The sequence below is a fragment of the Plecotus auritus genome, assembly GCF_963455305.1.
Source record: "Plecotus auritus genome assembly, chromosome: 6".
In the NCBI taxonomy this organism is placed as follows: Eukaryota; Metazoa; Chordata; class Mammalia; order Chiroptera; family Vespertilionidae; genus Plecotus; species Plecotus auritus.
In genome coordinates, this window is record NC_137773.1 from 56828176 (window position 1) to 56855050 (window position 26875).

The 26875-nt window shown below is 41.9% G+C and overlaps 1 protein-coding gene across 1 annotated transcript in view; it reads left to right on the top strand.

Annotated features, from left to right (window-relative positions):
* The first annotated feature begins 5489 nt into the window (after positions 1-5489).
* EDNRA (endothelin receptor type A) overlaps positions 5490-26875 on the top strand; it is a 55420-nt gene continuing 34034 nt past the window's right edge. Inside the window, exons 1-2 of the mRNA XM_080672745.1 lie at positions 5490-6373; positions 9851-10337. Of these exons, the coding sequence (XP_080528871.1) occupies positions 9918-10337 (420 nt within the window). The 5' untranslated portion in view covers positions 5490-6373; positions 9851-9917. The remainder of the gene's footprint in view (positions 6374-9850; positions 10338-26875) is intronic.

A 26875-nucleotide genomic window follows, 5' to 3' on the forward strand; every position in this document is an offset into this window, starting at 1 on the left:
GCACGTGTAACCCTGATACCACCAGATGAATGAGCCAGGCTAGCCTGCTGGATGATGAAAGACACATGGCCCTGATGACCCCTTACTCCAGAAATGTAAGTGAGGCCATTGAATACTAGCTGACCACAGATGCATGAGAAAAATTCTACTGCATGAATGAGCCCAGCCAAGATCAGCAAAAGAACCACCCAGATGAGCCTAGCCAAAATTTCTGACCCACAAAATCATGAGCTAATAAACCATCTTCTTTAGGCCAATATGTGTGTGTTGTTGTTGTTTTTCCAGGGAGAGAGTAGCTGTATGCAGCATAAACTAGTTGCTACATTGGTCTTCTTCATTTTAAATGTTTCTGAGATTTGTGCCTTAAATTTTACCCCCAAAGTATCGAAGGAGTATCTGTCCCTATCTGACAAGCCTTGGATAGCGGCTGCCCAGCTCCCAGGGCTGCCTGAGGCTCAGGTAACCAGGGCCGGCCGAGGCTTGCACTGCTGGCAGTGGCAGCAGCAGAGGTGTGATGGGGCATCTTCTTCCCCGGATCGCTGGGTCGCCTCCCACCCCTAAGGGCTCCCGGACTGTGAGAGGGGGCAGGCTGGGCTGAGGGACCCCCCTCCAGTGCATGAATTTTCATGCACTGGGCCTCTAGTATATATATAGTCATTCAGATAACCAAAATATATATCACATATGTTTGACCTTCATCACTCTCTCTCGCCCTCTGTCACTCTTTCCCTGTGCTTTATGAGGAAACAGCAAGAAGGCAGCCCTCTGAAGCCAGAAGAGAGATCTCCCCAGCACCTGAGCATGCTGGTGCCCTAATCTTGGACTGGCAGCCTCCAGAACTGTGAGAAGATAAATTTCTATCTAAACCACCCAGTCTGTGGTATTTTATTATAGCAGCCTGATCTAAGACAACTTGTCAATATCCATAAGGCAAGAATCACTTGCATCTCTACCAATCAAAATTAATCTTTAAGTCTATAAACAAGAGTGACTTGGCATTGCTATCAGTTTTCTACAACTTACAGAGTTGCAAAATAGCCCAAAGATGATGAAAGAACATAGAAAATTGCACTAGAAAGGATACCTAGTAATCCTTTCTGGCAATTGCAAGCTCTCTCATAAGTTTCCCTGACATATCTAAACAACCAATGATAAGCTAATTGCCCGGAAGTTACTCCAGAGGAGACCTGCTGTCATCTTTTGATTAAATCTTTTTATTCAAGCATAGGCAACTTTTGTTTGTTTTTATTACAAGTGCAATCCACAGTTCCCAAGTCCATACCAGCCAAAAGGAACACTAGGAAGTCAGAGCCACAAAGATGTCATCTTAGCACCCAACTTGGTCCTCACTAGCAAACTCTGGAACCCTCATCCCTTCCTATTTTGTTAAGGGATCCAGGATGCAGTGTTGTATAAGCTCTGCTATAAATGGTTGTTCTCATCATGGCTAATTCAAGGCATCAGATCCCCTTAAGCTTTTACCTTGTAGCTCCCTGGACACCACTGATCTCCTTGGCCTTAGCCACTACCATGTGACACCTTCCTGAGGTCACCCATAATGTCATGTGAAGCTGCTTATTCTACTCTCCCAGTCACTCACTGACAAACAAAAAGGAACAAATGAAAGTGAAAGGGGCAATCATTTACTGAGCTCCTATTATGTGCCAAGCCTTTAGGTACTATTCATTCTTTAAACTTATGACATTTTTGTTTCTGCTTGGGCAGTTAAAGTAAATGTACCTCCCCTAAAAGAATGTGCCCCAAATAAAATTAATTTCACATTTTTAAAATTTCTTAGTATCTCATACCTCATCCAGATCTAAATTTCCCAGTTGTCCCAAAAATGTCCTTTGCAGTTGGTCTATACAAACCAGGATCCAATCCGGGACAGTGCAACTAGTGGTCATCCTCCTTTAAGTCTTAATCTAGAAAAATATCCCTCTTCATTGACTTCTTGTTGAAGAGGCAGGACTAGTTCTCCTATAAAATGTCATTCTTTCTGGATTTGTCTATTGCTTCTTCATGGTATTTATTTAACTTGTGTATCTATCTCCTATCTTCCCTCAAAACTAGGATAGCTATAGATTTGATTCACATTCAATATTTTTGTCCAGATGGAATATATAATCAGAGGACACATAATATCTGCTTGCCCAATCATTAGTGATGCTTAGATTGACTGATTTTTCGGCCCTCCAATGAGGCCACCAGCAGTTTACAAAACTTGGAGCTACATTAAGCCTTAAGTTTACTTTGATGAAATAACCACCAACTAAATTCAAAATCCTCAAAAACCCATCTACAAATTAATATTTTGGAATACTTCCTTTTGAAAACAAACTGCCTATAGTAAATTTTAATAAAAAATGGACCTTCAACTAATGGGCTTACTTTTTTCCCTCCAGGCCAGTGTTGGTTGCTGCCAACAGCGAGTGGGCCATAGCACAGCCCAATGTGAAGGCTGCAGTGACAGGGTTAGGCCTCTGATGTACATTTACCCAGTTTCTCCACTTTTCCTCTCACAGCCTTTCCTTATCTTTGTGGTTCTCCTCTGAACCCTTCGTGTTTCATTTCCCCCAGGGATCCCTAAACTGAACACAACATTCCTAGCACATACTCTGAGACTCAGATCCTTTACTGCATTTCAAGTTTGAGGATCTGTGGAATCAGCAATTGTGAAATGGACTTGAAAATTTGAATCAAGAAACATAAATTCATAAGGAAATTCACTCCAAGGTTGGTTTTTAAGTGCCATCTTGAGTACTTTATTTTCAGACATTATCATTCAGGAAATCAATAATGATAATATGATGCTGAGAAAAGTAATTCTAACTACCATTACAGTAATGCTTAATGAGCTGCTTGAACCAGAAGTCAAAGAAAGTATCCCTGAAAGCCAGAAGACCTGTAAATCTATATCCAACCCACCTTCTAAGGAAAAGAAATAACCTTTGGAAGTCAAATTGAGAATTGTAGTCAAATTAATTACTTATATGTTCATTAACTGTACAAAGCAGGGACCAGAGGTGGGGCAAGCACTGTGGGTGGAGAGAGGGCTTACAGGAAGTAGTTTGTTTGCATGAAAACTGGTTTAAGTCCACTAAAGTCATTTTCCTAAAGTAAAGCAGAGAAGATGAGAATACAAATCTCCAACAACTAAGGAAAGTTTGTGTTGTTCTCGCCTAAAATAAGGCAACCCTAACCCCTTACAAAGGCAGATATATACTGTTGACCCACATAAACATATTTATACTAAAAGATCTATCTTAGAAGAGGCAATAAATTCATTTTATGAACTTATAGGCCAGATCAACAGGTAATATTATAGGAAGGCAGATTTAATCTTAATATCAGGATGAATTATCTTTATTGTGGCAAAATACATATAATACAAATTTATCATTTTAATCATTTTCAAGTGTACAGTTGTGGTATTAGGTACATTCACAGTGTTGTGCAACCATCACCACAATCCATCTCCAAAACTGTATCATCATCCCAAACTGAAACGCAAACACATTAAACAATAAATCCTCATTCCTCCCTCTCCCCAGCTACTACTCTAAGTACTTCTTATAAGCAGGATCATAAATATCTGTCCTTTTGCATCTGGCTTATTTCACTTAATACAATGTCTTTGAGTTTCATCTATGTTGTAGCTTATGTCCGAATTTCATTCCTTTTTAGGGATAAATAAACATTTTGTTTATCGATTCATCCATACATGGACATTTGGGTTGTTTGCACCTTTTGGCTCTTGTGAACAATGCTATGATGAACATGGGTGTACAAATATCTGTTTGAGCCCCTACTTCAGTTATTTTGGGTATATATCCAGAAGTAGAATTACTGGATCATAGAGTAATTTTTATGCTTAAATTTTGAGAAATTGTTATACTGTTTTCCATGACTACTACACTATCTTACATTTCCATCAGCAATGCACAAGGGTTCCAGTTTCTCCACATCCTTGTCAACACCTGTTCAGCTTTTTAATAATAGCCACCCTAATGGGTATAAAGGAAGAATTTTTAATAACTAGATCTGCACTACAGTGGACCAAGCTGTCCAGGAGACAGGGACTGATGGATATGCTTTACCAAAGACTGGATAGACTGACATATTCACTAGTGCAAGTTGTGTACTGTCCCAGTATATCTGATCACAAGGTGAGTAGGGGCTGAAATCCAGCACACGTTTCACATGTCAAGGTGCAAACCCAGGTATAGAGCTGCCCCTTCTTGAAAGAAGCAATAACTTGTCAGATTCAGAGAAGCATCAATCAGACAGTCAAACCTCAGAGGGGAAGGTAGGGGAGGGTGGGGGTAAGGGGAAGAGATCAACCAAAGGACTTGTATGCATGCATATGAACCTAACCAATGGACACAGACACCAGGGGGGGTGAGGGCATGAGCGGGGGTGAGGGGGTGGGGAGAGCAATGGTAGGATAAGGACACATATGTAATACCTTAATCAATAAAGAATAAATAAATAAATAAATAAATGTTGTCAGCTGACCAGGTCATGTGCTCCAAGGGGCACCATTTTCATTTTTTAATGCAAATTAAGGCACTTATAAAAGCTACTGGTTATCCTGGTTGACTGACTGACTCCTCATCAGGGGGATGCTGTAATAGAACAGATTAGTAATAATGAGTCCAATTCGTAGATGACTATTAAGGCCCCTTTCAATGGTGACACTCTGTGGATCTCTTTGATGGTTGTACAAAATGCCCCCAAAATTATTAGACATTGTGCACTGACAGTAGAATTGATTTCCTCTTACCTTGCATCTGGGATCTGTGACTGTTTGGCTATAGAATTCTGCAGAAGTGACCCTGTACCAGTTTCCAGGCCCAGACCTTAAGAAACTAGGAGCTCCCACTTCCTTCTCTTGGAACACTCCTTCTTGGAACCTAGCCACCATGCTCCGAGGAAGCCTAAACCACTTTGTAGAAAGACGCCCATCACCAAGAAAGTGAACTATCTTGGAAGTGAAGCCTCCAGCCCCAGCAAAGATGAGCTGTCCTAGCCAAGACCCACCCAAATTGCAGACTGATGAGTAAAGTGGCCACTACCGGTTTAGGGTGATTTTCTTTAGCTACAGTAGATAACTAGAACAGTCTATAACATAATGTGACCACCCTGTCCTCCACATACACGTTTCCACAATAAGCCTCACACCAACAGTGAATGAAAGAACTCCGAGGCAAGGCCTTCTCTAAGGAGCCCTCAATTTTTTCTCACATGTCACAGGCAATGGCCTTTGTCTCTCATCTCCTCTCCCACTGCCTAATTTAGGATAAACTTACTATCACATAAAGATGCTGAGATACATCTTCTGCAGCATCTGCACCCTCACTGTTTGGATTTCCAGAGGAATCATGGGTTTCTCTGAGCCACACACTGGACCCCCTCCATAGACTTTCCAGGGCTCCTGCTTTGTTCTGGGCTAGTAGCCTTTGGGTGCTGGCTTCAAGGGACAAGACAGAAGCAAAAGGTACTTGATCCAGTAAAGTGCAGTCCACGTGGGACTCTTCAACCTGCTCTGAGTTTAAGAAGGAGCATATAAGCCAAGCAAAGGGGCAGGGAACGCAAAGGAGCAGCCGAGCTTGGACCCTAGTTGCCTCTGTCTGCAGTGGCTCCATCACAGATAAAATCTGCCTGCATTTCCCAGGAAGGGAATGGGTTTCTCTGCATGCCTTCCTCAGTTCTCAGGCTTGTCTGATGAACTATCCTCCTTCCTGGATTCTCTCTCTGCTCTCTCTCTCTCTCTCTCTCTCTCTCTCTCTCTCTCTCTCTCTCTCACACACACACACACACACACACACACACACACACACACACACACCCCTTCATTTCAGAAAAGAAATAGTTAAAACAAGACTCCTGCCCTGCAAGGCCTGGGAGGGGGCGGCTCTGTGCTTTATAGTGGCTGCCTCTAAGGAGGGTTGGAAGCTTAGGACACATTCTTTCTATCCTAGAGTAGAGCAGAAGGTCGGGGAGATTTTGGAGGAGAAGGCAAGGACAGACAGAAGGGGGGCGTGTGTTCCTCTGGAGTTTCCTTTTTCTTGCTAGTCCTTGCGCGCGCAGTCATCCCTGTGGTCTGGCGATTGTGGACAGAGGTGGCGAGGCTCCATCCCAGCCGGTGGCCAGCGGCTGGGGGCTGGGGAGACCTCCGCACAGAAGCGGTGCCCAGGAAGTTTTCCGACGCAGAGGCAGCAGTGCAGCCCGATTGCTGCCGCGCGGGAGCCCAGGACCCACGCCACCCAATCTCTCCGGCTCTGCTTCCTCTCGCCCAGCCGCCCAGGCGCCCAGGCGCCCAGGTGCCGCGCGCAGACCGAGCAGCTGTCTGCGCCCGCCTAGCTCCACGGTGGGTGCAACTCTTTTCTCTCGGGGACCCGGCCAGGGGTGGGGGAGATGCCGCCTGAGCCCCTCGGTTGGGAAGAGAGGGAGCAGGCATCAATTTCGCCCGGCGCCCTGCACCTTGGGCCACCCTCCGCACACGGTCTAGGGGTGCGTGGTGGGCGCCGGCGCCTTCCTAGGAGGGGCTCTCTGCGGGCACGTCTGGGGTTTGAGGAACTGATTGAAAGCCCGCTGCCTACCCAGGTGGGATTCGGATTTTTAGTGAAAGGAAAATATACAGTTCTCCCTGGGTGTCCCCTTTCCCCCGGGCACGCAAGAACTTTATGGAACATCACGCCCCTGGCGCAAGCTCCAAAGCCTACTTGTGAAAGGTGTCCCGCAGCCTTTTCTTACTCGCCTGCGTCTCCTCCCTGCACACCCGGGGTTGTCAAGGGTAGCCAAGGGCACTCGGTGTGCGGGACAGATGTTTTGGAAAACCCCCAGGGCAGCTGGTTTGGAAACCTGCCTGTGGATGTCTGGGCGTTTGGTTCTATGCTGTCCTTTAAAGGGCACTTGTTGCCTTTCACGTGCAGAAAACTAGGGCTCTTTCTAGATAATCAGCCTCTGTTTACACCATCCTAATGGCGTTCCGGATAGAGCTGCCGGCGGAGGGGGTTGGGTGGGAGGCAAATTAAAGTCAGACATTGTCAGTAAGGACAGTTGCTGAGATCTAACCCAACGAGCAAAACCCACAGAAAACTTGTAAAAAGTACCTAGTTTTTTGTTTTTCGTCTTGTAGATACTCATGGCTTCCTCCGCTCCCCGCTTCCCCCTCCCCAATTACTTCTGTTTTAAGTGGTAACTAATTGGGAAACATCTTGACAATAATTTCATGTAACTACCTGCTCTGAACTCAGACCATTTAGGTTAGGTTGGAATTTCCAAATTACTAATTACAGTACAGGTCTACTTTGATCCTGAGAATCAGAGATGTTCAATGGTTAAAGTGTAAGCATAAGGATCCAGGCCTCTTCCTTAATAATAACTTTTGAACTTCAGCGAATTCTTAGACCCCCAAACAGAAAAATGCTGAATGTATAAACCACATCCCTGAGGTCTGAACTTCAGATGCTTCACTAGAGCTATGACTGGTTATGACTGACTATTCCAAGCACAGCATGACTTAGATCCATGGAAGTGAGCTACAGATTCATCTTTGGAGGAACATGTATTTGAAGGAGCTTCTTTTGTGTGGTTTTGTATTTTTCATGCAATATGTGGTATTCACATGCCTTTGCCAAGTATCCGGTAGCTCTGCAGCTTAACATGTAGAGAGTTGACGGAGACACCATCACAAATGATTTCTGTGGTGGGGACATTGTTGCAGAAGGAAGGAAAGTGGTTTTAATAGTAGCTAGCTCACACTTTGATAAGAACCCACAGCCTTGGCCTCCTTAGCTCCTGTTATAATCAGCTGACCAAGCAGACCAGCAAGCTAGTGTTCAAACACTAGTGGCACCTTTTGTGGGTGGCAGAATACGATAGCCAGGTCAGTTTACTAAATATCCTCTAACAGACTCTAATGGGCAGGGAGTTATTCCATTACTGAGAAAAGCCTTCTCTCTCTTGGTTTTAATAAAACTATTGCTTGAAGGTTCCATTCTGATTGGGAAACTGGGAGGAGGCTTTAGTCATTAAACAGCACAAGATATTGAAGGATTTTTTCCCTCCCTTCTCTGATCTGAAGAGGATGACAGTATGCTTTGTTCTCAGAGTCCTGGTCTCCAAGAATGGAAACAAGGTCTGTCAATATTCGGTGAGATACTCACTCCACCATGTAAGAAGCAAGAAAAAACTACTTGCTTTCCTGGAGAAGGTTAACATATGCAGTATTTGCACCTTATATTTACTTTAGATCTTCTATACAATATGAATAAATCTCATTTCCTCCACATATTGACTAAGCTTTATTGATAACTGTCAAAGATAACTCAAACTCCCTAAAAGTGGTTAATTATAACCACAAATAAACTCAGAAAAAGGACACAATTTTTAAAAATTAAATTTTATGTCATAGACTCACCCACCATTGCATAAATGAACTTAGGGCCTTCATTTTAAAAGATTGATAAAAACTCAGAAGAAAGAAAATACAAAACTATTTAAATATGAGGAGCCATTTTTATTTACCTTTGCTTATTGTGTTACCACCAACCTCCTCATTTTCCCATCTTTTCTTTAAGGATTAAAGTAGAAAAACGTAGACTTCCTGGGCAAGAAAGACCACTTGCTCTACAAAAGTGACTAAAACAAGCAAGCAAACAAACAAATGGTCTTTTGAAAACATCTCACAAACCTCTAAGTCTACTGCTTTACTGAAACTCTGCAGAATTTATTCAAACATTTCAGGTGCTAAGAAGGCATGAGAATGAGAGGTAGTGCAGGCTAGAGGTTAAGAGCTCAAAGTTGGATTAACTTGCCTTAGAATCACGGCATTGCCGTCCACCGCCTGTACTTTTGACAAGCATCTTGACATTCCTAAGCCTCTGGTTCCCTACCTTTAGAATGGAAGGTATATCTGCTTCACAGGGTCAGGGAGGGTATAGATCGGATGGCATCATGCCTATGGAATGCCCAGCACCGTGACTAGGCATGAGACAGATATCCCTCGGAAAACCAATGGTGTGCCTGCCTGGGAAAGTCCATTACTCCCAGTTTCACTTGTTGGCAAATATCATGCCGATAATTTCTGAGGAATGGAAAAGCCAAAACTCCTGTCAGAAGATGTAGATTGTACACATTAATCATCAGGATTTTCAATAAAAATAAATATTTTGTCTTTATCAGTTATACCATATTTATTTCAAACTGAAATTGTTATATGTAGTGATGGTGTTAACCAGAGTTCTGATTTTAAATTAACATTGCATAATGCTTTAAATGGCTACCTATGCTGCATTTTATTACCATGTTCATTATTTACTACATGCAAGCCAGCACACATATTGGAATATTGGATTCTTAATTATAGAATTGGTAATTTTATGCCTTAGCACTATGTAACTTTTACTGAGCATTTAATGCCTTTTCTTTTCCACTAGTAAAATGTATCTCAACTCTCCAAGATTTTTGTAATTCAGGTTCTTAGCAGAGGTGCAGTGAATGGAAAACAGCAACTTTTAAGCTATTTCTTAAAGAAAAAACTGACATATCCTCATGTGTATTATAATCTAGATATAAGTATAGCTGTGGTCAGAGTGGGAGAGAGAGAGAGAGAGAGAGAGAGAGAGAGAGAGAGAGAGAGAGAGAGAGAGAGAGAGAACTTGCCCTAATAGAGCTTTGCTCTTTTCTGATTTTGTTCTGCTTTGGGGTAAGCAGACATAGATATATCTTATCTAATTACCAAATATATCCTGCTTTTTAAATGGAGCAGTAAATAATCATTGACTACAGTCTTACTGGCAGCTGGATTTTGTAACCAAAATTATTTTTCTTTCTTTTCTAGGTGAAAAAAAAAAAGTGAGGGTGTAAAGGCAACAGAATAAGAGACATTTCCTCAAATTTGCATCAAGATGGAAACCTTTTGCTTCAGGGTGTCCTTTTGGGTGGCGCTGGTTGGATGTGTAATTAGTGATAATCCTGAGAGCTACAGCACAAATCTAAGCACTCACATGGACGATTTTACCACTTTTCGTGGGACAGAGCTCAGCTTCCTGGTTACCACTCATCGACCCACTAATTTGGCCCTACCCAGCAATGGCTCAATGCACAACTATTGTCCACAGCAGACTAAGATTACTTCAGCTTTCAAATACATTAACACTGTGATATCTTGTACTATTTTCATCGTGGGAATGGTGGGGAACGCAACTCTGCTCAGAATCATTTACCAGAACAAGTGTATGAGGAATGGACCCAACGCGCTGATAGCCAGCCTTGCCCTTGGAGACCTTATCTATGTGATCATTGATCTCCCTATCAATGTATTTAAGGTAGGAAGTAACCACAAATGTATTTGCAAGTTTGAACATATGCTCTGATTCTGCAGTAAGAGAGTTGCTGCAGACTTTTCTGACCTGGATTTTAGTCTGTTTTTACTGAGAGCAGTTTCTGCTATCTTACAACTAGTGGTATTTTAAATGTTTATTATTTGTTAAATGTTACACTTAATTTTCTAACTTAATTGTTAACCAAATAGTATTTCAGAAGTGACTCCTCAAAGTGAAGGTCTTTCATGCAGCATTGGAATCTTATTGCTGAGTGGATAGGCAATTTTGGAAAGATCACTTAATTTTTCTGAGATTTAATTTTCAGGGTGAGACCTACTGAGCCCAAAAAATGCTCTACATAAATATATTCAGTTGCAGTTACCCTTTTAATGTAATGCTGTGCAGAAGCCCGATGTCCACAGTATGGCTTAGAAGGAAAAGCACCTGTTTTATTTTGACTAGATTGATGGGTGGAGCCCAAGCACATGCTAGCTTCCTTGGTTATCTGGGTGACTTAGAAATAATAGGATTCATGTGATAGCAGGCCCCTGGGGACCTCAGTGAGCAGTATTACTAAACTGTTTAAAATAGGCATCAGTTTACGGTTGCCTTTTTCATTTCTTCAGTTTACATTTAAAGAGTGCCTACTGTGTGCCCGCCCCTGAGCTGGGCAATAGGCTCCAAAGACAAATTAGACAAAGTTAGTGGGAGAGGAGGATAACTCACCCACTGCTACCATGGTCACCTTGCTTTCAGGATGAGTTAGTACCAAAACAAACTAAAGCCAAAAGGAATTAGATATTCCATATTTGGTTTCTGGATGTAAGGGGGAAATTGCTGCAAGAATTCAAATGAACTAAAATTCAAATGAAATCACGATCTATGCCAGATATTCTGGAATGTCTTTATTCTAAGCCCAGAAAAAAAACACTTTCTTCAGCCTTTATTTTTTTCTTCTCTGTATTAGCCATAGAAATGAAACAATTCTGAGCAATAATATTCTGAAATGGCAAGTTTTGCAAATTGAAGAAATAGCTTTTAAATAGACGAGTAGCTTTCGGTTTCCAATAGATACACTTACACTGTGACAAAATTTTATCAGTGTACCAGGAAAATCAGTGGTCTAACAATAAAACTGTAAGCAATGATTACAATTTTCAACACTACAAATAAAAAACATTTCAAAATTCCTCCAATACACTGCAAAATTGGGGAAATTAGGCAACAAATAATATTTTTTTAAAAATCACATATCATCTCTTTCCACAGAATAGCATGAATACATGTGTTTTCTATTTGAAATTAAAATGGGATTTTAGAACCGAACAATGATGCAAATGAAAATGTGTAATTAACTTAAAAGGTTTAACGTATGCTACAGAACTTTAATCTTTTTCTTGACAGGGTTACTTTCTCTTTATGAAGTATTATGTGTACTCAACTCGCACTTTCTTATGACATATTTATTTAATCATAGATTTGAAAATGTTGATATGGTTCATTCAAAATTTGACTCTTCAGCAGTCATGGTGTAGAGTAATAAACATTGATTACTCATGTTTATATACCAGTTAACCAATCCATATGGCTAGGAGAATAATTAACTATCTCTGAATTAGTCATTCCCATTTGGCAATGCGCAAAACAGCTTCTTGACAAGTCAATATCTGCAATTGCTGGGAAGGGGACTTGCTTGTCGATTTAAGGTGCTACCTGACAATCAACAGACCAAACTTCATTTCTATTCCATAGTAACATTTTAAGTCAGATCATCTGGACTATCTTCAAATTTGTTGAAAATCCAAAATGAAAAAGCCTTTGTTTTACATTCATATAATAATGGATAAAAATTAATACATTCTTATTTGACTATATGGTTCTTATCTCTTGGGAATCCAATATTGTCAGCCTTCTGTATCCACAGTTTCTGCCTAGGCAGACTCAACTGACTACAAATGAAAATATTCAGAAGAAAAGGCTACGCTGTTGCAGACATGACTATGTAGTTAGGTGTGCAATGGTTGTGTCAATGCTTAACATATAGACTTTTCTTCTTGTCATTATTCCCTATATAATCTATATAATAAAAGCCTAAGTGACTGTTACAGCAGAACAACCAGAACAACCTGTTGCTATGATGCGCACTGACCACCAGGGGCAGATGCTCAACACAGAAGCTGCCCCCTGGTGGTCAGTGTGCTCCCATGGGGGAGCACCGCTCAACCAGAAGCCGGGCTCATGGCTGGCGAGTGCAGCGGTAGTGGCGGCAGCACTAAAGAGCAACGAGCTGAGTGGTAAGGAGCAGCGAGCAGGGGGACGGTAAGGAGCAGCGAGCAGGTGGGCGGTAAGGAGCAGAAGGATCCAGGACTGCAAGAGGGATGTCCGACTGCTGGCTGAGGCCCACAGCAGGTGGATATCCTCTGAGGGCTCCCAGACTGTGAGAGGGTGCAGGCTGGGCTGAGGGACCCCCCTCCAGTGCACAAATTTTGTGTACCGGGCCTCTAGTACAGTATAACAGCTATTTACATGGCATTTACATTGTATTAGGTATCATAAGTAACCTAGATATAATTTAAAATGTACAGGAGGATATATGTAGATTATATGCAAATACTATGCCATTTTATATAAGGGACTTGAGCATCCAAGGATTTGGTTATTGGTGGGATCCTAGAACCAAACGCTGCAGATGCTGAGGGATGACTGTACAGCAATACCTACTGCAGTTTTAAATAATATGGATAGTGTGAATGTGGTACTTTTACATCACAGGAGTACATTTGTGTAATTCCTATTTTTCTAAAACACATGTAACGAGTTATTTAACCAACATTACTTTTAGAAAGTAAACCTTTTGGTTTCAACAAAAATACTCTTTAGTCATCTCAATCTTTTCTAGAGGAAAAGAGAAAAGCATTGGAGTGAGCTTAAAATATTGGCGGGGGTGGGGGGGCTATTTCTATTTCCTTCTCTCAGTCTTCTTTAGGTTAGGAGGCCATAAGATATTGCTGCTTCTCTGACTTCTATCCACAATAGTCAAGAGAAATCCTTCCAAGCAATGTGAGCGCCAGGTCCTCATGCCTTTGCTCCACAGCTGTCTCCTGTTGTAAGATTCTGATGCTTTGGGGTCTCACATAATGGGTCTGTGGCTTCTCTTCAACGATGTTAAACTATCTCTTTATTTCAGAGCAAAGTAGCAGCTGTCCATCTCACTTTACTATTATGCTTAGGTATCCATGAAATGAAAATAATGTGTAGACTTGGAGAACATTCTATTAAAAGGATGCATGAAGTTTTCCCCCTACCCCCATTAGAAGAATTAGGTTGAAAGAAGAATGTGCAAGTATTTGTTATGCTCTTTAAAGAACAATGCATTTCAAATCACACAGGTCATTGTGTGTAACAACTCTATCAGTTGCTTTTACTAGTGTACTCAGTTCCAAGGTGTCTCCAGGCAGAGAAAGTTACGTTGAGTCTAAAGCCAGCCTAAGTGGAAGGAGACAATGTGAAGATTGCATCTTTGGGCAAGGCAGACTTGCTGATTAGACTGCTGTAATGTTACAAGTGATTAAATGTTCTTTCTATTCACATTTTATTCCCTTTCTCTCACTTTGAAAGAGATTGTACTGAAAATGTTCCATATATGAATGTGATGTAAAACACAACTAAGAATCAAAGTGGCTGAGCTGTTTCTAATCTGTCATTATTCTGTTCAGCTAGTGCAGGGTAGCTCTGGACAGTCTGTGGGCATGCAAGAGGGGATCACTCCACACAATTTCCAAAAGTTTCCAAAAGATCTCTACCTCTTCAGGGTTTCTTCCCTCCAACCTATACTGGACTTCACTTCTATTTATTGATTGAATCTAACTCTGCCCAAAACACCCAGGAGCTGCCATGTTTAGTAGTCAAGGCTCTCCCCACTCTGGACACACTTTACCTACTTCTTAACTACTTCCCAACGTGCATGCTCAGCTCTGTCAGAATGCCTTCACTGTCCCTAAGTAACATGCTGTGCACTAAATAACATTCACAGAGAGGTGGGATAGAGTCACCAAATTGCTGCTGCAGAGACCTTTACAGATCCTAAATTGAAAAATGAGTTAGGTCTGTAGTTATGTTTCATTGAGAAAAAAATAAACCAAAAGCTGGAAAGAAACTCCTCTGACCCTTACTTACACTCACACACATAGACATGTTATATTAACTGGTGACAAAATCCGACATTCTGAGATAGTAAAATGTAAAGCAGAAGGAACCTAAAAAAGCAAATTAATGCCAGTTACTTTCTTAGATTTCAAGCATAAAAGGGCAATACTGAAGAAAACCTATTACTAAGTTAATCAAAGAATCACTCTATCTAGTTTTTAATTGTTCAAAAACTCTAATTTCAAGAAAAGACTGAAAAGAACAGGAGGGAGGAAGGGAAATGAGTTAGCAGAACCTTTCAAATACCCACACTTACAACCTGAACTGATAATGGATTCAATTTGTCAAGAAATCACATTATTTGATACCCTGAAATTTCAAGAAATGCAAAAACTTAACCATGTGAATTAATCTATATATAAAATATATGCATTCATTACAAAACAATTAAAATATTGTATCTGTTTTTAGGGACAAAAAATAACCCCCAATTACTTAATGGCAACATAGATAGAAGTATAGAACTTAATCATTATATTCTTTAATGATTCATAAGATTTTGTATATAGAGTGTTGTCTATAGCAAGTTGGATTATAATCCCTATTTAATAAAAGGGTAATATGCAAATTGACCCTAACGGCAGAACAACCGGAACGACTGTTCGCTATGATGTGCACTGACCCCCAGGGGGCAGACGCTCAACACAGGAGCTGCCCCATGGTGGTCAGTGTGCTCCCACAGGGGGAGCTCTGCTCAGCCCCAAGCCGAGCTGATGGTTACGAGCTGCAAGTGCAGTAGCGGTGGCGGGAGCCTCTCCTGCCTCTGTGGCAATGCTATGGATGTCCAACTGCGGCTTAGGATGTCCGACTGTGGGCTGCCAGAGGGATGTCTGACTGCCAGCTCAGGCCCAAGCCCCTGGGGAGCAGGCCTAAGCCAGCAGGTGGACATCCCCCAAGGGGTCCCAGACTGTGAGAGAGCGCAGGCCGGGCTGAAGGACCCCCTCCCCAAGTGTACAAATTTTCATGGACTGGGCCTCTAGTTTTGAATAAAGTAGAAACCCTAAAAGTGATGGTTGTACCTGGGTGAGCCAGGGCTTATTTTGCCAAGCTCATCTATATGTGCATGCAGACACTCCCATAAACTACCTTGGCCTATTACATAAAAACAGGAATGTGGGGAAATACAAGTGAGAAAAGTAGAGTGGAGAAGATTAAAATGGTGGTCATGGAAAGAAGGAAGAAGTTGAGTCCAATGACTAGGCATAGGATAGGAATCTCTGACAGGCATAGTGGGGAGTTGGAACCAGAGATAATACTGTAGGTGATTACTGTCTTCATTGAAACACTCAGGGTACAGCAGATCTGGGAAAACAGGTTAAAGAGCCAGTGAGAACATCCAGTAACTAACTGTTGATTACTAATTGGGTCTAATCTAAGCAACCACCTCTTGCTGAGGGCAACAGTGGAAAACAAACAAATATAACTTCTGTATGAAATGATCAGGAATGTTCTGCAATGGAAAGTCAAGGTTCCCAATATGTCACTCTGGCAGAGGATCTGAGAAATGTGGAAACCGGAGACGTTCACACCAAGCCAGTTATCTCCATATTCACACAGCCTTTGACATCTTGTACAACTGAGATCCATCCTGTCAGGGCAGCCATACAAAAGTTGTTTCTCAACACATCAAATCATCAAGACAATTTCTGTCTCAAAAGCAAATTGCCACAACTTATAGATTTTATGTTTCAAACACAATAGCTATTTGATATATGCTTAGAATTTGATTTGATTAGAGCCTTTGCTGTTAAAATCAACTTCTAATCAGATTTATCTGAGACCTTCAAGTTAAAATAATGATAATGTTGATAATTTCTCAGGGGAATTCTTCATTTATGGACAAGGCACAGGATATTACCTGTGGTCTGCACATTGCTAGTCTCCCAAGTTGATCAAATTACCAATGAATTGCATACATGATAAGGGTATTGTCTAACCCTTTTACTCATCATCAAGCAAATAAAAACAAACGTTTCTCTTATACTCCAGTAATAGTAATAGTGCTATAATCATAAAATTAGGTATAGAAACTCTACCCCTGAATTTTAAGCCAGAAAATGTGTCCCTTTACCAAGATTTCTGCCCCTTGATGCAATGCCTCCCAGCTAGTTTTCCTTGTACGTAGTTCTGCCTCTACCTCCTTCCAGTGCCTCTTTCTTCATATTTTTCTTCTGCCTCTATCTACTCCTGCTAATCTGCTCCATGTGAGAATACCATGAACCTTCTACCTAGAATATTTCTCTCGTATGCCCCCTCTGGCTTACTCCACTTTGTTCTTCAGATCTCAGCTTAAACATCTCTTTGTCTGGCAAGTATCCATGATCCAGCCTAGGTTAGTGTCTTTCTCCTGTGCTCCCAGGACACCCTCTGTTAACCCTGTAATAGCATTTAACACACATTCTATTGTATTTGCCAATTCACTTGCCTCTCTGACCCACTAGACCGCAAGTTCCTTGAGGCAAGCTGCCACCATTCTCATTTATCACTGTGTCTCCTGCATCTAACACTGAGCCCAGCTTTAAAAATATTTGATGAATGAGCAAAATAAGAAAATGTACTATCATTGCCTCTATAAGAATGGTTTTCTCGCATGCAATTCCAGATCTAAAGGCAGACCTGCTGTTCAAATTTACTGAATTTCTACTTTTTTCCTTCAAACCAGGAATGTCTCAGGGTCCATAAATGCACAAGCAAAGCAGAGCAGCACATAACAACAGGATCGCTTTCCCCCTTCCCTTTGTCTCTGGAGGTCAAGAGTTCTTTTCCTATGGTTCAGGCATTGTGTCATATAATTTCCTCTCTCTCTGTAAAGATAACCAAGCCAAAGGTTCTTTCCAAGATTTCTGTGCAATATACATTCTTTGAGTGTAGTTGTAATTGTGGTTTGATTGAAATATTAAACCTACAAGTGATGTGGAATATGAAAATGAACATTCATATCACAAAAGATTTTATTTGTTCTTTAGAGAATAGGAAAGCTGTTGATTTTCTGCCATTGCTAAGATGTGCATTGCAAAACATTATGCTAACCAGGTGATTTAAGAATATATGTACATATCAAATGCCAGAGTGATAAATTTATTACCCAATTTGCTGTTAGAAGGAAGTTGCTGTCTGGAAAGGCTTCAGAACCCTCTCCAACTCTACCTCCCCTTCTGACTTTTCGTTTCCTGTGTCTGGGAACCTCATTGCTTGCTCTCATGGTTATGTGAAGTAATTATTCTCATGTGAGGTTACTCTGCTAACCCTCAGCATTTGGCTCACAGCGCGGTTATACCATTTCTGGTGGGGGATGGAAACGGTCCATGATTGCAAGCTTGTTTCCCATGGCTGAGGAGGGAGAGATGGTTTTAGTCCTGTTCTCATTGAGATGTAAAAAAAAAAAAAAAAAGCATCATTCCTGATGATATTCCTCCATTAAACAGTTCAGCTCATGAAAGAGTTTGTTGTACTCTACATTTAACATAAAACAGTGATGGGTAAAGTTTTACTGGGAGACAGAAATTTTTGCATGGTACACAGTGCGTGTGGGAGTGCTGCACTGATTCCAGCATTGTGATCAATTAAAGCAGATGTTCTGGCTCTTCTATGCTGAAATATTTCTATAGTGTCTTCATCTTATGAGTTGCCAGGATGTGAGTGTTATTTGTTTATTATCATACAAAGTTTACACAGTTAGTCTGAAGAGTGTGCGAACTAAAATGAAAGAGGATGGGGAATCAAGTTTACTGTCTCTGGAAATGATTCTAAGACTATAAAGCAGTTAAATAAGGAATGTTCTAAGAAATTCTGTCAAAATAAATTTGATAAACTTCCAGAAATTCTACAACTGTCTTCTAGATCATATACTCCTGGGAGTTTTCTATAGCTACAATTTTATTTTTAATGAGGTCTAGTTTTTCTTGGGAAAACTTTCCTATGTTATAAAATTAATAGTTGAAGTTAAATTCAATAATAGAACTGAACATAAGTATCATTCAGTGTTAATTTTTGGTAGCCTTATTTTTTAATTTAAACATTAAAATGTTATAAAACCACATACTATAAAATGTTTATTTAAATTTGGAAACTTTGAAGTCCCCAGTGTTCCTGGACTCTGGGAGCAAAAATCAAGAGTGCCCTCAGAAAAATTTAATATTATTTTTTAATGTGTAATTTGGAGGTCACCTTTTAGAATTTAAACATCTTTAGGAGTTTTACTGACAATTTTTGCCATCACAACTTTGAAAACAACTTACTTGGAGACTAGTATCAATAATGGGAGCTAGTCAAATTATGCTTCTCATAACACTTATTCTAAACATGCAAGTTCTATTGTTTTAGATCAAATTTTATACTAAAAGGTAATGGGGATGGCAACTAGTTGGCTATTTGGTTTCTCAGTCACATCAGGTCTTTCCTGTCTAAATGTTCTTCATTTATTCATTCAAAAAATATATACCAGTCATTGGAGAAATAGCAGTAAACAGAAACCAGACAAGTATCCTTGCCGTCATAGAAGAAAAAGATAATAAGCCATATATATATATATATATATATATATATATATATATAGCCCCAAAAAGTGTATATATACTTTGAATGATTATAAAGTCAGGGTTTATTAACATATAGTTCATTTTCAAAATTTAAAAGAATCTACATAAATGAATAATTTTTTGGTCAACACCTATATTCAAACTAATGACCATTCTGGTCCAGGCATTACTGATAATGTGAAGCAATGGAATCACAAACATCAAGAATCATTTCGTTCAGTATTTGTGTGCCCTCAATTCATCAACTGTTGCCAGTTTTGTACCATAAACTTTACCTTTTATGTATCCCCATTAAAAAAAAGTCTAATGGATAAATTTTCTTTGTTCAAAGCTTAGTCTGGCTTCACCCATTATTTCAAATCAGCTAAACCTGAAAAGAAGTGAAAATTAAGTGAGTTCTCAGCTATTAAATGGTGCATACATTTTGGGAGGATACCCAGTGTTCCAAAAAATGTATATACACTTTAAATAATTATAAAGGCAGTGTTTGTACTTCAATTGAGTTTTCAAACTTCCAGTAGCATTTTAGGATGAATTTCCTTTGTTCAAAGCTTAGTCTGGCTGAAAATTAAGAAACATCCTTTGAGTTATCAACTGTTAAAGTGTGTATACATGTTTTTGGTACACCCTGCAGCATATGAGATAAGCGCTAAGGATAGAAGTAAATTGGAGAAGATATTAATCTAAGAGTGGGTGGCTGAAAAAGTGGCAATACAAAGTGGCAGTTGAATAAAAACAAAAGAGATGAAGGGCGAACCACATGCCACTGTCTAAGTAAGAGCCCTCCAGCACAGCAAACTGGGACGGATCTGGGGCAGGACTTGCCTGGAGGCTATAGGAACAGCAAGGAGGCCATGGCAACTGAATGGAAGGAGAGAGCAGAGGTCACAGGGATATGGTGTTGGGTAGGAGATGGGGGGGAGCAGATTACATAGGGCCCAATATTAGGGTGACTATATAAGTTATTGTCCAATCCAGGATATTTATGAGAGTAAAAGGAGACACTATCAATAATTACATCTGGACAGTATGCATAAACAAGACTGTCCTGAATAAACCAGGAAATATGATCAGCCTATCAATACATCTTCATAAAGCCTTTATCTATTTTCTCTGGAAGCTTTTATTTATTGTTTGATTGATTGATTGATTGATTGATTGATTGATTTGAGAAAGGGAGGAAACGAGAGAAAGAGAAACATTGAGAGAGAAACATCAATTGGTTGCCTCCCCTACGTGCCCTTACTGGGGATTGAACTCCCAACCTAGGTATGTGCCCTGACCAGAAATCAAACCCTCAACCTTTTGGTGTACAGGAGGGTGCTCCAAACAACTGCACCACACAGCCAGGGGGAGATAGGAAGCTTTTAGATGATCTCATTTAAATTTAACAAGAACATTATGGCTGCTATGTTGAAAAGCATTTTTTAATTAATAAGGGAAAATATGCAATATTAAAATGTTATTTATACCCTACCCAGTTTAGCTCAGTGGATAGAGCATCAACCTGCAGACTGAAGGGTCCCAGGTTTGATTCCAGTCAAGGGCACATGCCCAGGTTGTGGACTCGATCCCCAGTAGGGGGCATGCAGGAGGCAGCCAATCAATGATTCTCTCTCATCATTGATGTTTCTATCTCTCTCTCCCTCTCCCTTCCTCTCAGAAATCAATAAAAATATATTTTTAAAATGTTATTTATACCAATATATAACATAAGAATAATATTACCTAAAGCTTAATTAGTGTTTACTCTGTGCCAGGCTAACTCATTTGATCCTCAAAACAAACCTATGATTCACTAGTATTGCCTGAATTCCAAAAATAAAGAAACTGAGGACGGTGTTTAAGGATTTATTTAAGGTTACACAGCCAGCAAGTGGCAGTGCCAGAATTTGAATCAATTCTGATGTCAGAGGCCATGCTGTTAGCTAAGCTGCCACTCTGCTTCTCTCCCATATACCTACCTCACAAGGCAAACTTCATAGTTATCCAAATGGCATCTCTAGTACAGAAGTATATTTTCAGAATGATCAATGATGAACGTCATCCCTTTTCTCTCCTCCATTAAATCTAACAGCTTCTTTAGTCACTTATTTAAAACAGAAGTAAGCTATTATAAGGGAAAATGTGTATAAAACAAAGATTGTCTTCGAAAATAGCTTGTATGTTGTAAGTCTTGCAGATTTGCATTGGAACATCTGGTAAACAGATTTTTGTATTCTATACTCATTGTCATGTTGGTGAGGCCAACTGACAGAAGGGAGTCAGAAAATAAAAAAAATAAATAAACTGAAAGGAAAGGGTGAGTTCTTTGATGGACCAATTGCCTAGACATATCATCTACTCATCTGCTCAGAAGAACGTTTTCAGCAAACTGGTGTCCTCCCCTAGTCACTGGAAAGGACAGTGTGGACATGATCCAGAAAATGAGTGTCTATGGCTAGTCCATATTTTCAGTTGGGGTTGAAACATCAGAGTTTACTGAAAAAACGAAAGGTTACATTGCTAGACCTGCCTCCCTGACAGTGGTTCTCAACCTTTCTAATGCTGCGACCCTTTAATACAGTTCCTCATGTTGTGGTGACCCCCAACCATAAAATTATTTTCGTTGCTACTTCAAACTGTAATTTTGCTACTGTTATGAATCATAATGTAAATATCTGTGTTTTCTGATGGTCTTCGGTGACCCTGCTAGCGGTTCTCAACCTGTTGAGAACCGCTGCTGTAGAGCCTAAGACCATCGGAAAACACAGATATTTACACAAAATTACAGTTATGAAGTAGCAACGAAAATAATTTTATGGTTGGGGGTCACCACAACATGAGGAGTTGTATTAAAGGATCGCGGCATTAGAAAGGTTGAGAACCACTGGTTTATAAGATGCACAGGAGCTGGGGAACCAAGATGGCGGCATAGGTAAACACCTAAACTGCTGCCTCGCACAACAATTTCAAAACTACAACTAAAAGACAAAATGTCTATCACCCAGAACCACGGGAAAGCTGGCTGAGTGGAAGTTCTACAACTAGAAGGAAAGAGAAAAGAACATTGAGATGTGCACAACCGCTGAAAAGCTGAGGTACAGAGGCGCGCAAATCGGGCTGGCGGCAGGCGACTGGGTGCGCTGCTTCTTTCAACCCAAAGGGAGACAAGGTCCCAATTACTCTGAACTCCAGTTTCTGGGGAGACACTGGGAACCCAAACTCCTACGGGGAGAAGCTGGACTGTCTGCCATCAGGTGGCTTTCTTGCAGAGGTGCACGCTGCAATCATTGTTTACTGCGCTGGGGTGCAGGACGTGGGGACTTGGAAATGCAAAAATGTGGAAACACAGAGACGGCTGACTGGCAGCCATCTCTGTTTGCCATGCCCTAGCCTAGTAACTCCCTGAGACCCCACCCCGCACAATCTACAAACTCACCCAAGCTCCACGCAACGGCTTTTGCATATAAATGGTCTGCCCTATTGCAGCTTAACCTAACAAACTGCAGATCTGGTCAGACAGCTCCAAAACCTCCAAACCCCAATCAAAGAGGAGAAAACTGTAGTTCTCACAGTAGCTCCTGCTGGGTGGCCTCAGACAGTAGCTGACCTGCACCCCATTGGAGATCCAGAAGCTAGTGTATCTAGTGGTCAGTGTGAGACGACACCAGATTTCAACTCCTCACATCCATAAGTGACACATTCAAGAGGCAGACTCAGTGAGCACCAAAGCCCCACTGAAGCAAGTCCTGCCCCATAAGCATGACTCCAGCGCAGCAGTTCTTCCATTATAGACACAGCGGGTCCTCACAGCCAATTGGTCTGGAGGTCAATTCCTCCCAGTGTACCAACAGCAATCAAGGCTTAACTACACCAAGACTTTGCACTCAGCCCACGAAGGGGTGCACCAAGAGTGTCTATCTCAGGTGATAGGCTGAACCTCTGGTCACCTACCACAGAAAACCACTCCATCAACACAGGGAAGCAGCAAAATGCAGAGACAAAGAAACATGTCACGAATGAAAGAAATGGAGGAAAGCAAACTACTGGACATAGAGTTCAAAACCACATTTATAAGGTTACTCAAGAATCTTCTAAAAACTGCCGAGAAACTTGATGAGACCTCCGAGGAGCTTAGTGAGACCTTCAAGGACCTTAATGAGAATGCCAAAAAAATGGAAAAGGACCAGTCAGAAATTAAGCATACACTGTCTGAAATAAAGAATATACAGAAATTCAACTGTAGATCAAAGGACCCCAAGAATCAAACCAAAGATCTGAAATATGAGGAAACAAAAAACACCCAACCAGAAAAACAAAAAGAAAAAAGAATCCAAAAATATGAAGATAGTGTAAGGAGCCTCTGGGACAACTTCAAGCATACCAACATCAGAATTATTGGGGTGCTAGAAGAAGAGAGAGAGCAAAATATTGAAAACCTATTAGAAGAAATAATGACAGAAAACTTTCCCTACCTGGTGAAAGAAATAGACTTACAAGTCCAGGAAGTGCAGAGAACCCCAAACAAGAGGAATCCAAAGAGGACCACACCAAGATACATCATAATTAAAATGCCAAGAGCAAAAGACAAAAAGAGAATCTTGAAAGCAGCAAGAGAAAAACAGTTAGTTACCTACAAGGGAGTACCCGTACGACTGTCAGCTGATTTCTCAACAGAAACTATGCAGGCCAGACGGGAGTGGCGAGAAATATTCAAAGTGATGAACAGCAAGAACCTACAACCAAGATTACTCTACCCAGCAAAGCTATCATTCAGAATTGAAGGTCAGATAAAGAGCTTCACAGACAAGAAAAAGCTAAAAGGAGTTCATCACCACCAAACCAGGATTATATGAAACTAGAGGCCCGGTGCACGAAATTCATGCACGGGGGTGTGTGTCCCTCAGCCCAGCCTGCACCCTCTCCAATCTGGGACCCCTCGAATGATGTCCGACTGCCCATTTAGGCCCGATCCTGGGATCGGGCCTAAACGGGCAGTCGGACATCCCTCTCACAATCCAGGACCGCTGGCTCCCAACTGCTCACCTGCCTGCCTTCCTGATTGCCCCTAACAGCTTCTGCCTGCCAGCCTGATCACCCCCTAACCCAGCCGTGGGCAAACTACGGCCCGTGGGCCGGATCCGGCCTGTTCGGCTGTTCTATCCAGCCCACGGAGCCGAAAGAGCGGAGGGTTCTCTTGCTCTCCCCTCCGCTCCTTTACTTTGAATTTATATTAGTTCACACAAACACTCCATCCATGCTTTTGTTCCGGCCCTCCGGTCCAGTTTAAGAACCCATTGTGGCCCTTGAGTCAAAAAGTTTGCCCACCCCTGCCCTAACCACTCCCCTGCCAGCCTGATTGATGCCTAACTGCTCCTCTGCCAGCCTGTTTGCCCCTAACTGCCCTCCCCTGCAGGCCTTGTCCCCCCCAACTGCCCTCCCCTGCAGGCCTTGTCCCCCCAACTGCCCTCCCCTGCTGGCCTGGTCGCCCACAACTGCCCTCCCTTGCTGGCAATCTTGTGGAGGCCATCTTGTGTCCACATGGGGGCAGGATCTTTGACCACATGGGGGCAGCCATCTTGTGTGTTGGAGTGTTGGTCAATCTGCATATTACTCTTTTATTAGATAGGATAGAGGCCTGGTGCACAGGTGGGGGCTGCTGGTTTGCCCTGAAGGGTGTCCCGGATCAGGGTGGGGGTTCCCTTGGGGCATGGGGTGGCCTGGGCGAGGGGCCTGTGGTGGTTTGCAGGCTGGCCACGCCCCCTGGTGACCCAAGTGGAGGCCCTGGTATCTGGGGGTTTATTTATTTTCTACAATTGAAACTTTGTAGCCTGGAGCAGAGCCAAGCCTTCTGCTTGCTCCGTGGCAGCAGCCATTTCTATTGGAATTTATGTATCTTCTATAATTGAAACTTTGTAGCCTTAAGCGAGGCCTGGGCCAGCCAGGGTGTGCAGAAAGCTTGGCTTCCTCCATCGCTGGGGGCAACCCTATCCTCCTGCTCTTTCCAGCTCAGTGGCTGCCACCATTTCTGTTTGGGTTTATGTATCTTCTATCATTGAAACTTTGTAGCCTTGAGTGGAGGCCTAGGCAGGCAAGGGCAGGCAGAAAGCTTGGCTTCCTCCATTGCCGGGGAAACCCAAGCCTCCCTCCTGCTCTCTGTGGCCGTAGCCATCATGGTTGGGTTTATTTGCTTATTTGCTCCTGATTGGCTGGTGGGCATTGCTGGTGGCTGTGGCTGGTGGGTGTAGCGGAGTGATGGTTAATTTGCATATTACTCTTTTTTAGATAGGATGCTGAAGGGTATTCTTTGCTGGGTAGAGTAATCTTGGTTGTAGGTTCTTGCTGTTCATCACTTTGAATATTTCTTGCCACTCCCATCTGGCTTGCATAGTTTCTGTTGAGAAATCAGCTGACAGTCGTATGGGTGTTCCCTTATAGGTAACTGTTTTTCTCTTGCTGCTTTTAATATTCTCTCTTTGTCTTTTGCTCTTGGCATTTTAATTATGATGTGTCTTGGTGTGGTCCTCTTTGGATTCCTTTTGTTTGGGGTTCTCTGTGCTTCCTGAACTTGTAAGTCTATTTCTTTCACCAGGTGGGGGAGGTTTCCAGTCATTATTTCTTCAAATAGAAATAGGTTTTCAGTATTTTGCTCTCTCTCTTCTTCTGGCACCCCCATAGTTCTGATGTTGGTATGCTTGAAGTTGTCCCAGAGGCTCCTTACACTATCTTCATATTTTTGGATTCTTTTTCCTTTTCCAGTTGAGCGTTTTTTGCTTCTTTGTATTTCAAATCTTTGACTTGATTCTTGCGATCCTCTAGTCTGATGTTAGATCTCTGTATAATATTTTTTATTTCAGTCAGTGTATGCTTAATTTCTAGTTGGTCCTTTTTCATATCCTCAAGGGTCTCACTAAATTTATTGGCCTTTTCTACAAAATTCATGAAAAACCTTATAACCATGGTTTTGAACTCTATATCCAGTAGTTTGCTTTCCTCCATTTCTTTCATTTGTGATCTGTTTCTTTGTCTCCACATTTTGATTGCTTCCTTGAGTTGATAGAGTGGCTTTGTGTGCTAGGTGTCTTATAGGGCTCAGTGGCTCAGCCTCCCTAGTTACCTGAGGTGGACACTCTTGGTGCACCCCTTTGTGGGCTGTGTGCACAGTCTTATTGTAGTTAAGCCTTTATTGTTGTTGGTATCACTGGGAGGAATTCACCTCCAGGCCAATTGGCTGTGAGGATCAGCTATGTCTACGCTGGGAGAACTTCTGTGCTGGAGACACCCTTATGAGACAAGACTTGCAAAAGCCTCTGTGCTCAGCTTGGATGGGGCGGAGTCTCAGGGGGAGAGCAGACAGCAATGGTTTCCCGTCAGCCCTGCCCTAATAGGCCCCTGTGTCTCAGTGTCCTGTGGTAATTGCTGCAAGCCCCTCTGAGAGAAAGCCACCCTCGAGTTTCGCCTGCTCCCAGACAGTCCAGTTTCTCCCCAAATGAGTCTGGGTCCCCAGAGTCTCACCCGGAACTGGAGTTCAGTGCAGTTGGGAGCTTTTGTCTCCCTCCCGCTTGAGAAAGCCAGCCATGTACTCAGTTGCCCGCCCTCTCCGCGTGCGCGTGCCTCAGTACCTCTGCCTTCCTCAGTTCCTCTGAGTCTCAGTGTGCTTTTCTCTTTCCTGACAGTCCAGTTTCACCCCGTATAAGTCTGGGTCCCAAGAGTCTCGCCCGGAACTGGAGTTCAGAGCAGTCGGGAGCTTTTGTCTCCCTCCCGCTTGAGAAAGCCAGCCGAGCACTCAGTTGCCAGTCCTCTCGGTGAGCATCT